The following is a 13,054-nucleotide window of genomic DNA, read 5'->3' as shown; positions in this document are numbered from 1 at the left end:
GCCAATAGCCCCGCGCGTTGCGTCTATGTATTGTGATGTCATGACGTTTAAGGTTCCCTCCCTCTATAAAGGCAGGATCCCAGCAGAGGGAGGAGACAGTTAAGGTTTCTTCGGAGGGTGTGTAGTACGTACTATTTGTGTACCTACAGCGGAAGTGTTTTTTAAAAAGGATTTGTTCCTTAAAGAGGTGAGTTTCGGCTGGGAGCGAGAGGGGAAAATGAGACGGGGGAAAAGAAAGAGGGTTCCTGTGCTTTGGGGAGCAAATTTTGTGACGAATGGGTGGAGGAAGATGTGGAAGGCCGCTTTGTTCTGGGTCCGCTGCTAAGGGAGGGCCGGAGACTTAATGTCGGCGGTAGTTATCGGTGCTGGGAACGAAGTCGGGCTCCCTCTCCAGCATCGCGCGTGAGCAAGCAGGAGAGAGCAGTTCCTGGCGTTGCGCCGCGCGGGCTGAACCTCCTTGGCCCTGTGCCCGCACGGAGGACGACTCCGACATCTGCCGCTGCCCTCCCGCCAAAGCGCTTCCGTCTCGGGGAAGATGAGCACGAATAGATGGGTGGACGCTGAAGTGCCGGAAAGCCTACTTAGTCCGGATCGACGTTCGGGAACCTTGAGAAAGCTGCCGCGTCGTCCATCTCATTTATTTTCTCTTTCAGAAGAGTAAAGAAAAATGGCCCGTACCAAGCAGACTGCCCGTAAGTCCACTGGTGGCAAAGCTCCACGTAAACAGCTGGCTACTAAAGCTGCTAGAAAAAGCGCCCCCTCTACTGGTGGAGTCAAGAAACCTCATCGCTACAGGTAATAAGACAACAATCCTGGAATGTGTATTTTAGGACAACAGCCAAGCTAATCTGTGGAAATAAAAGGATTAGAAGGGAGTGGTGTATGTTGTAACAAAGCTTCTTTTACTGTGATTTTTGTGTTAAGCCTTTAACTATAAATGTCTTGAGAGCTGTTGTCGGTGCCCAGTCTGTAGTGTATTTTTGCGTATTTTTACTTCGTTGAAACTGTTTTGAAAGACATGTACTTAGAAACTTACTGGAATTGTTATATTCTATGAACAGATTGCCTTACTTTTTCTTTCATCTTCAGACCTGGTACTGTGGCACTGCGTGAGATTCGCCGTTACCAAAAGTCAACAGAACTTTTGATTCGCAAACTTCCATTTCAGAGACTCGTAAGGGAGATTGCCCAAGATTTCAAGACAGACTTAAGGTTCCAGAGTGCAGCCATTGGTGCACTGCAGGTATAAACCTATTCGAGTACTGCTATTCTATTATGTGGGGAAAGGAATAATGTGTCCCTGTAAGCTAATGTCTAACCAATATCTTTTTTATCTTTCATATAGGAGGCTAGTGAAGCCTATCTGGTGGGTCTGTTTGAAGACACAAATCTCTGTGCCATCCATGCCAAGAGAGTTACCATTATGCCCAAAGACATCCAGTTGGCTCGTAGGATACGGGGAGAGAGGGCTTAAAAAGGAAGCAGTTTTTATGGTGTTTTGTAGTAAATTCTGTAAAATACTTTGGTTTCATTTTGTGACTTTTTTTGTATGAAATTGTTTATAATATGTTACATTTGTACTTAAGTCATTCCATCTTTCACTCAGGATGAATGCTAACAGTGACTGTTCACATAAAACTCAGTGATGTGAGCCCTGTTGCTCAGTAGTGACAAGTTGCTAATATGCAGAAGGGATGGGTGATCTTTCTTGCTTTTCATGCATGTTTCTGTATGTTAATGACTTGTTGGGTAGCTAAAATTGTAAGGTACTAGAATTGATATAAATGTGTACAGGGTCCTTTTGCAATAAAACTGGTTATAACTTGATTCAAGTGTTTAACAAATTGGGGCTGTTAAGTTTGACCATACATCACTGTGACAGAATGTGGACTTTCTGAGGGATAAAATACAAGTCTTAACCACAGTGTAACTTACAGTTTCCTAAAAAAATGTAAACCTGGCAGCTATAGAATACACTATGTGCATTTATAATAGCTATTTTATATATTGTAGTGTCAACATTTTTAAATTAAATGTTTTACATTCACATGAGTCCTGTCATTGTTGTGGGAAAAGTAGCATTTCTACTTGGGTTTATGCTTAAATCAGTTGAAGCACGTTTATGCTTTGTATTTATTCCCAATCGCAGTAATAGTTTCCAGCAATTATGTAACAAGTCAATGAATAATCTTTCTGATTTTGTCTGTTTATGTTTTCAGAATAATATAGAAACTAGGAAATGCCGCTCAAGTTCTTAGCTTACAAAATTATTTCAGCCTTGTTTCTAGACTAATTAGGTGACTCATGGAAATGAAACTAGGTACGAGGAGTCCAGCTTTCTGTGCTGCCTCTTAAAGCAATAAGCTGTTCCAGGTATTTCAATCCATTGTTTGAGAATATAAGTTTACAGGTTGTTTTTAAGATTCTGCCCTACTTGTTGGGTGACCCATAATGAGTATTTTAAATTTAATGAAAATTGCAAAGTTGCCTGCTGAGAAACTGCTCAGTTATTTGACTTGTTCCATCAAACTTGTTTTCGGCAAAGATACACTACCTTATGCAAACAATTGCTTCAGCTTGATTTTATTCCATTTTGAAAATTGACATTTATCTAGAACAATTACATCTGGACAGAACTTTAATCTGTGCCAAGCGACTCCATAATCCAAGAGTTGACCCATCAAGATATCACTGATTGATATTAAACTTTAGCAGGCCATTGAGGCTCCAAAAGTAGATAGAAGCCCAGCAGTAGAGCATCACATCTGTCAGACAAACCACTCTGTATGTTTAAATCCAGCAGCTAAAGAAACAAACACAGTTTGTCATGCCCAGAATTATTTTTTGGATACATCACAGATAGCTTATTGCTATATTCATAAATACTTTAATGCTAGATGTGTAGTTGCTAGCACTGCGTGGTGGCGCAGTGGTTAGAATGCAGTACTGCAGCTACTTCTGGCTGCCAGCAGTTTGGCAGTTTGATTCTCACAGGCTCAAGGTTGATTCAGCTTTCCATCCTTCCTAGGTCAGTAAAATGAGGAGCCAGATTGTTGGGAGCAATGGGCTGACTCTGTAAACCACTTAGAGAGGGCTGTAAAGCACTGTGAAGTGGTATATAAGTCATGCTAAGTGCTATTTAAGAACCTTATCTATCTAAAGGACATTTTGGATTTTAGTTCAAGGGATGTTTACTCCAAAAGTGAATGAAACAAATGGATACAAGTTTCGAAATCTTCAGACATCAAATATAGGACTATATTATGTTACTGTGCTGCCTTGGCCTACTTTTTTATTTCTTAAGCCATTACCCCTTTATTGAGGAAACTGAATGTAAGAATAGATTAGTTAGAAAGCCTAACCAAAGTGATATCAAAGAACTATGAGCTTTATACTGTATATATTTGGCCATAACTGGGTTGACTTAGCAAAATTTCATTAATACAACAGGACTGCCCATCCCAACCCACGCATTCTGGAGAATGCCTAAGCGGAAGGAAATGTAGAAGAGGTATAAGAAAATGCAGCTGAAGTATAGAGTAATACAGAAACCTTAATAGAATACAATAGTGTTTACTACAACATGTATTCCAAAACGTATTCCTTACCAATCCGTTTGATGATTTCTTCACTTTCCTCTTCAGAATTTGATTCAAAAACTAGACAATCAAAAGTGCTATCTTCTGGAGAGTCAGGTGAAGCTCTATAAAGTAAAGATGGTAACTTTAGATATGCAGTACATTTAAGATAGCATATGACTCATCGCCCATACATATAGCATTACTCTAATGGTCTAACTGACAAACCAGGCTATCAATAAAATGGACTACTTGGTTCTTTCATGCAGGTAACCTAATTCATCTTGGATATAAGCTAGTTTATCAACAATCCAATGTATTCAGGATAACATTCTATGTGGAAGGGAATATTTAATCACACAAACTTTGGTAGAACATTCTAATCAGCATGATTCACAAAGTCTAATACAGTGGTTCTCAACCTGTGGGTCGGGACCCCATTTGGGGTCGAACGACCATTTCACGGGAGTCGCAAAACAATGCAGTCTGCCATTTTTTTCCCCCTTTTCCTTAGCTGTGCTACTCCCTTTTATTCTATTGGCTTTTGAAAGCCAATAGAATAGACTCTCTTGAATAGAGTCTAATTCTATTGGCTTTCAAAAGCCAATAGGAATTGTCCAGGCTGTCTCTGCCCTGCTGAACCCGCCAAAAGTCCCATTCTGAAACGGTGCTGCACCAGTTGAGTAGTCCTCGGCTTACGACCGGTTGGGGGTTGCGGCATTAAAAAGGTTGAGAATCACTGGTCTAATAAGATATTCCTTAAGATTCCTATATTGTCAGTAAAGGACACACTGAAGCATTTGAATGCAATTGACGGATACTGCCTACACTAAAAATTACTACCACTGCCACCACTACTACGTGATTAATGGGACTGGTAAATATGGTCCTGAAATGTCACGTGTATAGATGGTTTTTCAAAATAAAACTTACAAGCTACAAAAAGCAAAGAAATTATTGCTATCCAGACGGCGTCCCACGCAGGAAATGTCTGTATAAGAATAACGGAAAAGAACCTGAAAATGGCAACAATTCTCAGTTAAGGCATTGGTCAAAAGTTCATTTTTTGGAATTATTTTTATTGAATATTAAAACAAAACAAAGATTAGATCTACAATTAAAAATAACAACCCTTAGAAACACTTCCAGTGTCTATTTTAAGTGCGCATTGCCCAGATTATAAAAAATAAATGCAATAAATTATTGAGAGGGCATGATCAAGCACAGTCAGCAAACAAACATTCTAACCTTTGAAGTTGTTTTGTGTTGAACAATTACTTCTGTTTCTTTGACATCAAATAAGATTTCCTGATGAAATAATATTACAACTGTTAATAATGGTGTTAAGTGACAAAGTGTCCCTAATAGAAACTTAAAATTGGACCTGCTATGTTTCCAATTTTCTTTTCCTGTTTTTTCCTTCCACCCAGACAACATCATAGCAACATAGCTTCAACTGAATCACTTTATAGATAAGTGAATTTACCACTTAAAGATCTATGCAATCATTTCTGCAGGTATCTGAAAAAACAATGAAAACCAATCCTTTCAATGTTTCATTAATGTAGCAGTATGACTTTAAACAGTTCTATCTACCGGTATATGCAATGTATAGCAGTTTCAGTTATTACATATTCAACGATGGCAACCTTAGTCAAAGAAAGTGATGAAGTTTGGCCTATTGCAGGGGTAGGCAACCTTGGCTCTTTTATGACTTGTGGACTTCAACTCCCAGAATTCCTGAGCCAGCCACGCTGAGGGGAAAGGGAAAGGTTTCCAAGCTGAACCAAGATGGCTCAGGAATTCTGGGAGTTGAAGTCCATACGTCATAAAAGAGCCAAGGTTGCCTACCCCTGGCCTATTGGCTTCACTTTGCCTTTCGACCTGATATAGTGCAAAATGTTCCCATTAGGCCTTTAAAAACCATCCTGATGCACCTGAGAGAGCTATTATTTATTAATATTTCAGCTAAACAAGAGCAACACATAGACTGGAAAAATGTCTTTTTTATGCCTGCTCAGTGGCATTAATAGGCACCTGATCACATTTCTGCCATATCTCTAAGATGGCAGAGCAAAAATTGAATGTTTGTGTTGATTTGTTATCTAGATCATTACAAAAATGCACAGACAAGTGAGCAACTTGCATTGCCATAGCTATAATATTTGGGTGAGACAAGTTGAACAAGCCAGTCCAGCTTAACACTGGCTGCCAAAGCCAGCCATCACTTAAATTACAAGTAAACCAGGAACAGGCAATTTAGCATCTTTAGATGTTTTGGGTACATTTCCACCATGATAAACACTGTGTGGGATAATGTAAACATATTCTACTTGTTAGAGTTCTGCAGTTCTTTCTGATAGCAGAAAAATCTTCAAGATTACATATATTTGATGGATTTGGCTGTGTAGCATTGCCAGAGTGACCTAGATTTATGTTTCTTAGAACATTTCAAACCCAGGGAAAAAAGGAATACTGAACGAAAACAGGGACACAGGTAGTCCTCAACTTGCGATGGGTCTCTTAGCAAATATTTCAAATCATGACAGACAACCCCCCCCCCTCAGAAAATACTTACAATCCAGTTCCAAAGTTCTAATGGCAGTCCTCCCCACCCCCCAGTCACATAACTGCATTTTGAGTGCTTGGCAACCAGCCTGTATTTATGGCTGTATGCAGCATCCCATGGTCACATAACCACAACTTACAATGTGTTTGGCCAAAACTGGTGTTTACTTCTAATTTGGGGCAAGAATATCCCATAGCAAACAATGGGCTCATTTAACAACCCCAACATTTGCTTTATGACTGCAACATTCACTTTAGGACTGAGGAATTCACTTTACGGCCACTGTTTTCACTTAACAACTGCTGTGTTCTCTTAATGACCACCACAAAAAAGGTTGTAAAATTGGGTTTGGTCACATGACGATTTGCTTTAAGACCATCACAACTTACAGCCGTAATGGGCAGGCACCATCACAGTTGTGATTGGAGAGCTAGCTCTATGCAAAACATTCCATGCATGTACTGCCCTAGACCAGCCAGGACTGAGCAGTCTGTGCCCGGTCTCAAACCCAGATGTTTTTTCCAGGTATGAACCTGATAACATACATGTTCTGGAAGATGTGTTCAGGGATGACAAGCAGCAGGAAAGGAGAGATATGGTGCTGGGAAGATTATGGAAAAAAGGGGCAGCTGGATGACAGTGTCTAATGGTTAAAAAAAAACATCAAAGAGAGGGGCAAAGTGCATAGTGAAGAAAGTTAGGTGAAGATGGGGAGAGGGACAGGTTGGGTATGCTGCACTGGATTCAAATATGGCAGCAGCTGCATGGTTATATAAAGGGAGGAACGAAATTGGAAATATCAGCAGGTGGGAGATTGCACAGCTTTGTAGGAGAAGAGGGGAGAGGGACACCAGGTTTCTCCTATTCATCTCATAAGACCTTTTTTTCCCCTCAGACTTCTGGGAGAAGTATGGCAAACTGAAGACAGCTCTCCAAAAGTAGAATACATGATTATGGCAAAGATCAAGCAACTTGTAACTAGACCGGTTCCTGAAACCTCCTCCTCCTCCTCCAGGTAAAGAGAAGATGAGCAATCGCCACATGTGTTCCGGATGGCTGCTCCCTGTGTGAGAGATCACAGGCCAGCAATTTTCTGCAGGTTTGAGCACTGGGAGATGAGGGGATTAGCCATCTTGCTTGCAATCATGTCAGAGGCTTTTAAAGTACCATATATTCCGGCGTATAAGACAACTTTTGAGAGCGTCGAAACAGCCTCCGAACTCGGGGGGTCGTCTTATACGCCGAGTCGTCTTATACGCCGGAAATAAGGTAGTTTCTAGGCATATAAGACGACTTTCTAGGCATGTGACTCGGCGTCGATCGTCTTATACGCCGGAAATAACGTAGTTTCTGGTGTATAAGACGACTTTCTAGGCATGGAAATACCGGTAGTTTCCGGTGGATAAGACAACTTTCTAGGCATGCGACTCGGCATCAATCGTCTTGCAACCCGGCGTTGAACTAGGGGGTCGTCTTATACGCCGGGTCGCCCTATACGCTGGAATATACGGTATACGGTCAGCCTCATGGGGTAAGCTAAGTAAGAATCACAACCTGATGAGCTAATTCTATTTTATTGTGCAGGTGGTCCTCGACTTACAATGTTTCATTCAGCGACTGTATGACATTACATCATTGCTGAATGAAAGGATTTTATGACACCTGCCCAAAGTTATGGCACCCTGAAGGTCACACGAACTAAATTTGGGAACTTGGCAATCTGCCTGCCCTTACCAACTGACAGCGGGGACGCCTACTGGGTCCCACACCCTCTTCTCCACCACCACCCCATCACAGCTCAGTCATTCACCTTTTCCACAGATCTCCTATGGAGATCGTATTTGGGAAGGAGAGCCAACTGCTCTGCCCCTCGGCCTCTCTATAAAGTAGGGAAGCCACATGGCACTGTCCTGGGATCAGGCACCATTTCAGAGCAGGCATAGTTCATTGTGACCACTTCCCAAATGGCGCCTGCTTCTGGGATGGTGCCACACAGCCTCTGTGTTGGAAGTTCACACTGTGAATTGACTGCTTCCAGAAGATATACAGAAAAGGTGACTGAGCTGTGACAGGAGGGTGGGGAGGTGAGTGTGGAACCCAGCAGGATGCAAAGGCCTGTGGCAACCCAGTGGGGCAGGAAGCAGAGCATGGGGTTTCTCAGGGGATGGAAAAGGCCTTGGGAGGCCTAGGACAAGCCATATTTGAGCTGGGGAGGTGCTGCAGTGTAGGTTTGGGCCTGCGATAGGTCACCCAGAGCCTTCCCCATCCCTGAAGCCCCCCCAATCTACTTAATGACCCCAACCGACATAGCAGGAATTGGGGTCATTAAGCGAGGCAATCACATGGGCACCTCACTTAATTACCATCATAATTTGCTATTGTAATGGGCAAGGTCTATTACAGTCGTAAGTCGAGGACTACTTCTAAAGCTACATTAACAGAATCTTGCAAGCCTGAAAGTACAGTCCTCCCCACCATCTCTTTCACAGCCCAAGACACTAGGAAGGGTCTCTTCTGAAGCTCTTGCCCCACCCATTATCCAATTGCAGGGTGTTCTGTCTCTTATTTGACTGTTCCCTTAGCAGCATCCCTTGGCACAATCTCCAAAGGTCTTTTCCACCATACCTTCACATCACCCTCCCTTCAGACTCCTCACCTTTTCATAACTTCTCAGAGGAAACTGATTGTGGGCTGTAAGATGGGTCACTCCCCTCTTCTGCTGGTAATTCCCAACAGTTCACAAGATCTCCTTTAACTCATCTGTGCTTGTAGAGGTGATTGCTATCCCTCCACAGGGAATCTATTGGACTCCCCCTCTCACGTCTGGCATGCCTGATGTAGAAGGAGCTGTATCATTCCCCACGTTCCCTACTTGGTCAGTCGGTCGGTCACTCACTCACTCACTCACTCACTCACTCACTCACTCACTCACTCATTCATTCATTCATATATTTCACACTTCTTAACTGACCATCTTCCTTCCTCCATTTTGCTATCCCTGAGGCACCCACCACCTCATAGAACAATCTACGGTTCCTCTTGGTTAGTGGCAAATTCCTGCAAGGCCAGGAGTTGTAAAGGATAGTATTTGTTAGAGAATGGTAATGAAAGCAGTGCACCAATTGAGGCACCTCCATATCCACTGTTGCCTCCCATGATTTCCTAATGTGAATTTACCTATAATATAAAGGCCTGGCAATAGAGGATGAAGTATGGGGGTCACCTTAATCCATTATAACTTTCATTCTTTTTTTAAAAAAAATGGTACATGGAAAAAAACAATCGGCTTTTGTGAACTGTCTATCTGCAGAATAGAAATAATTGACGAAATAGATTCCCCTTTACTGTAACAAATCTGTTCCAGAAGATGAAGAGGGCTGAAGTCAATTGGAAAGGTATGGATGATCAAGGAGAAATTCACTTGCGTGAAGATGAGTTGCTAAATGTATCGGGCCGAACTCACCATCATGCAACAGAATAGAATCCGTAACTGAACTTCAGTAGGACCAACTTCCCCCTATCAGCTTAAATATTTTCATGCCTTCATGAACTATTTCTCAATGGGAAAAAAAAGGTCATTGAGGTGTTCAGTCAGTAAATGTGTTGCAAAATGGCATTTGTCTATATCTGCCTCAAACAGTGGATTTCTACTAGTTCTAATCTACAAAATTCTGATACCTGATTTACTTCTCATTCATGACTTAAATGGCACTTCTCAAAGCATTTCCTATTAAAAACAAAAGTTCAGCCACGTTCTGTCTCAGAGACCTAAGGATTACAGAATTTGTTATATAGAAATATGTTTTTATCTAAAATATAAGCCTTATCACCTGTGCTGTTTTCTCATTTCAAATAACCCTATCACCTAAATTCCTATTGGCTTTATTAATTAAATTATCAAGACTGCCATCACAATGGGCTGTAGTGATCAACATTCAATCTGCTTCTTTATTTAAAAACATAATTTAAAATAATGATTTAAGAGGAAAATAAAGTAGTTTGATAAACATTCATCTCTTATTCCCAGCATGGATCTTACCTGCTGTGGTAAACACTTATCTAACACCATGGGTATGCCTACGTCTAATATCTCTTTGCCTCCATACTGGAAAAGAAACCAAGAGATGAAAAAAAAAGTGAGAAAAATGCAGAGTACTACTGAAAACTGAACAAACCCCTTTTCTCTTTAGAAACATAGTCTCACCTTCCCTACATTGGCCTGGCCTATGTACCTCAGATTGTACAGGAGTCTATGGAGAGATGAGATTAAACAGTTAGTTCAAGAACTCTGTGTACAATTTCTTTATTTTCACAATCAAGATACAACGTGTGAAAAAGTTCCAAAAGCAAAGTGAAATTCTTTGCCTTCACAGAAGTTAGGACTGAAGAGCTACGCTTTTTTCCTCAGCCTCTCGTTTCAGTAGTCCTTACTGACAGCACAAGAAGAGTAGTTCTACTACTAAGTAGGCAGTCGTTCTATCATGTCTCATTAATCATGCAATCAAATGGTCTTAGTATCATCAAGACAGAAACCTGAAGCTCTGTTTTTCTAAGAAGGACATATATATGTTAATAGGACTCCTCTTATATTGATTGATCAGTTAAGGTAAAACATATAAATACAGATGATAATAACTATTAAATAATAAGAACAGCAAAAACGATATAGTGGATGACTACTAACAACTGTTAAAAAGACGAGTGGTGTCTCATATTATGGGACTTTTGCCCAGCCTGAATCATAAACATACATTCAAATAATGAGAGAAAAGGAGTATTAAGTAATCCAAAATATTGTTTTTATTGCTGAGATATGAACTCAAATCTTTGAAGTCCAGGAAATGATCGGTTGAGATTCTCCACTCTTTTGCTTCAGGACATGCACCTGCATGGACAGCTCTGCTCTCCTACCTAGTTTTCATGGAGTTCTTCCCTATTTCAGGAAGGGAGGTGCATTCCACTAAATTAATTTTGTATATTGCCAGTTAAAAAAAATATTTATTTAGTATTCAACTCGCAATTCCCAGGATTCACAACTGCATCCCCAACACTTCCAGAGAGCTGGTCTATAATCATCACCAGCAAATTTATACTAGGCAGCTGAGTAAAACCTAGATGGCACGCCACACATGTGACTGAGAAATGCAAACCTGCGTTATTAGTTTTCTCTATAATAATAGATGAAAATGGTGAATGGAAGAAGTTGATCTATCCCAGTTTGGGATACGTTATATAGAGAATAAGCCATATAAACACACCTGTGCCATTCACATTCCACAATGCAAAACATTTCCCTTCCACTGAATCTTGTACTTCCAGGAGCAAGATCTCCTTTACACCATAAGGGCGCTAAAGCTGCAGCTTGTATGAGAACAGGCTGAAAAAAATTGTTTTAAGCAATAGAATAGAATTTCCTAGGCTGGTTTGACCATCAGCTGGCTATTCGCCAACATTTACTAGTGCTTCTATGACTTCCCTGTCACAGTTGATACAGCTTTATAAGAGAACAATGCATATATTATAATGTCTTCTCTAAATCTAATTCTGTTTCTGCACTCAAAAGAAATTGTGTATGTGGTCTTACAAACGCCACAAGGCATTACTTTGCTCTGCCTACGGCAAATGATAGCACAAAGAAATTTGAACCTGACCATAAGTGGTCCACCTCAATTAAAGACTGTTTTCCACCTTTACTCCAAATCTACTACCTTTATTGTAACAGGTAGCCAAACCATGAGTTATAGCACCCATAGGGAAAACCCACTCGTAAAACTAAAGATTCCCCATAGCACTCTCCTAATGCATCTACAATCTGCTGATGATTCAGTTCAGGCAACCTATAACTCCATGTTTTCTGTAGCCACTAGAAATGAGGTTTGTGAGATCTGCTGGACTTCTGTTTCAGGAGGGATATTCAAAAGTATGTGTGTCCCCCACCCTTTATCTGACATTTGAAAGAGGCTGGCTCCCTTCCAGGATTGCCTCTCAGACTAGAGACCGCAAACTGCGACAGCTGAAGGATTGGTGGGTTAGATTTGGGGGAATGACCTATGCACCCAACCAGTGATGATAAGATAGGACTTGTGAAAATCTGCCACACTTTTGTTTTCATAATAGTCCTGAGCAGCCACTACCTGCCTCCTTGCAAACTTCGCTCCTCATTCTCTTCTTTAGGTTTGTGCTCATGCTGGAGTTGGAAGCTGGGGATTTTTTCTCTGAGAACTTTTAGATAGGGCAACAATGGCTTGTACATTCCTCCATCGTGCCATTTCCACCGGATAAGGCGAAAGCTTAGTGGCTTGCCTTTCAGCTTCTGCAGTACTGAACCAGCCTGCAATGAACAGATAAATGGATGATCAGCAAAGGCCTCCTAACATCATCCATTAGATTAGTTATTCCCTGTCCTTGTAATAAATCTGGATCCAGGGAAAGCTGATCTAAATGGTCACTCTGATTGCTACTAGGATATGTCAGTGAAGCTTAACTTATTGTGTATTTTCCTAGTGATTAGAAATCATAACACAGTATCTCAGTTATTATCACAGAGCATATAAGAGTTAACATGTCCTTCACTAGCATATTCTTATTATGGTGAATCCCACAGTCAACAGATGTTTAGATTGGATTTGGCATCTTTATTCACCTATTGAGGCCTTCTCAAGGACCTGGGATAGGCAGATATTGTCATTTAATGATATGAAAGGTACTATGGCAGTGATGGCAACCTTTTAGAGACCGAGTGCCCAAACCACAACCCAAAACCCACTTATTTATTGCAAAGTGCCAGGGCCACATCAGCATTGTGGTGCCCTACGGGGGAAGCGGGGGGGCATGGCTCAGTGGGTGGGTGTGGCTATGGTGATCATGGCAGACTGGGTGGGCATGGCTGGGGTAGGCGTGGCCACCT

General features: G+C 41.2%; 2 protein-coding genes across 8 annotated transcripts in view; one reads left to right on the top strand and one right to left on the bottom strand.

Moving 5' to 3' along the window:
* On the top strand, positions 1-2,047 carry LOC120301152 (histone H3.3A). 2 transcript variants are annotated; one of them, XM_039327968.1, is made up of 4 exons: positions 1-187; positions 657-795; positions 1,090-1,243; positions 1,346-2,047. In XM_039327968.1, exons 2-4 carry the CDS (start codon positions 668-670, stop codon positions 1,472-1,474), a joined length of 411 nt encoding a protein of 136 aa, XP_039183902.1. In that variant the 5' UTR covers positions 1-187; positions 657-667; the 3' UTR covers positions 1,475-2,047. The 2 variants fall into 2 exon arrangements, with proteins under 2 accessions (XP_039183902.1, XP_039183901.1); XM_039327967.1 differs by having other exon boundaries at positions 6-187; positions 654-795.
* A 520-nt stretch (positions 2,048-2,567) lies between these two features.
* The window catches only part of LOC120301151, a 31,881-nt gene continuing 21,394 nt past the window's right edge, over positions 2,568-13,054 (bottom strand). For 3 of the 6 annotated variants that reach the window (XM_039327964.1, XM_039327963.1, XM_039327962.1), the window contains exons 10-16: positions 12,282-12,478; positions 10,352-10,397; positions 10,187-10,252; positions 4,827-4,886; positions 4,512-4,594; positions 3,609-3,703; positions 2,568-2,803 (exon numbers count right to left, since the gene is read on the bottom strand). In XM_039327964.1, the coding sequence (XP_039183898.1) occupies positions 2,769-2,803; positions 3,609-3,703; positions 4,512-4,594; positions 4,827-4,886; positions 10,187-10,252; positions 10,352-10,397; positions 12,282-12,478 (582 nt within the window). In that variant the 3' untranslated portion in view covers positions 2,568-2,768. Of the gene's footprint in view, positions 2,804-3,608; positions 3,704-4,511; positions 4,595-4,826; positions 4,887-8,803; positions 10,253-10,351; positions 10,398-12,281; positions 12,479-13,054 lie in introns of those variants that run through there. The other 3 variants (XR_005554818.1, XM_039327965.1, XR_005554819.1) reach the window with 3 other exon arrangements.

This window comes from Crotalus tigris, unplaced genomic scaffold, assembly GCF_016545835.1.
Source record: "Crotalus tigris isolate CLP2741 ecotype Arizona unplaced genomic scaffold, ASM1654583v1 scf7180000024370.6872682, whole genome shotgun sequence".
Taxonomy (NCBI): domain Eukaryota; kingdom Metazoa; phylum Chordata; class Lepidosauria; order Squamata; family Viperidae; genus Crotalus; species Crotalus tigris.
This window is presented reverse-complemented; position numbering and strand designations above follow the sequence as displayed.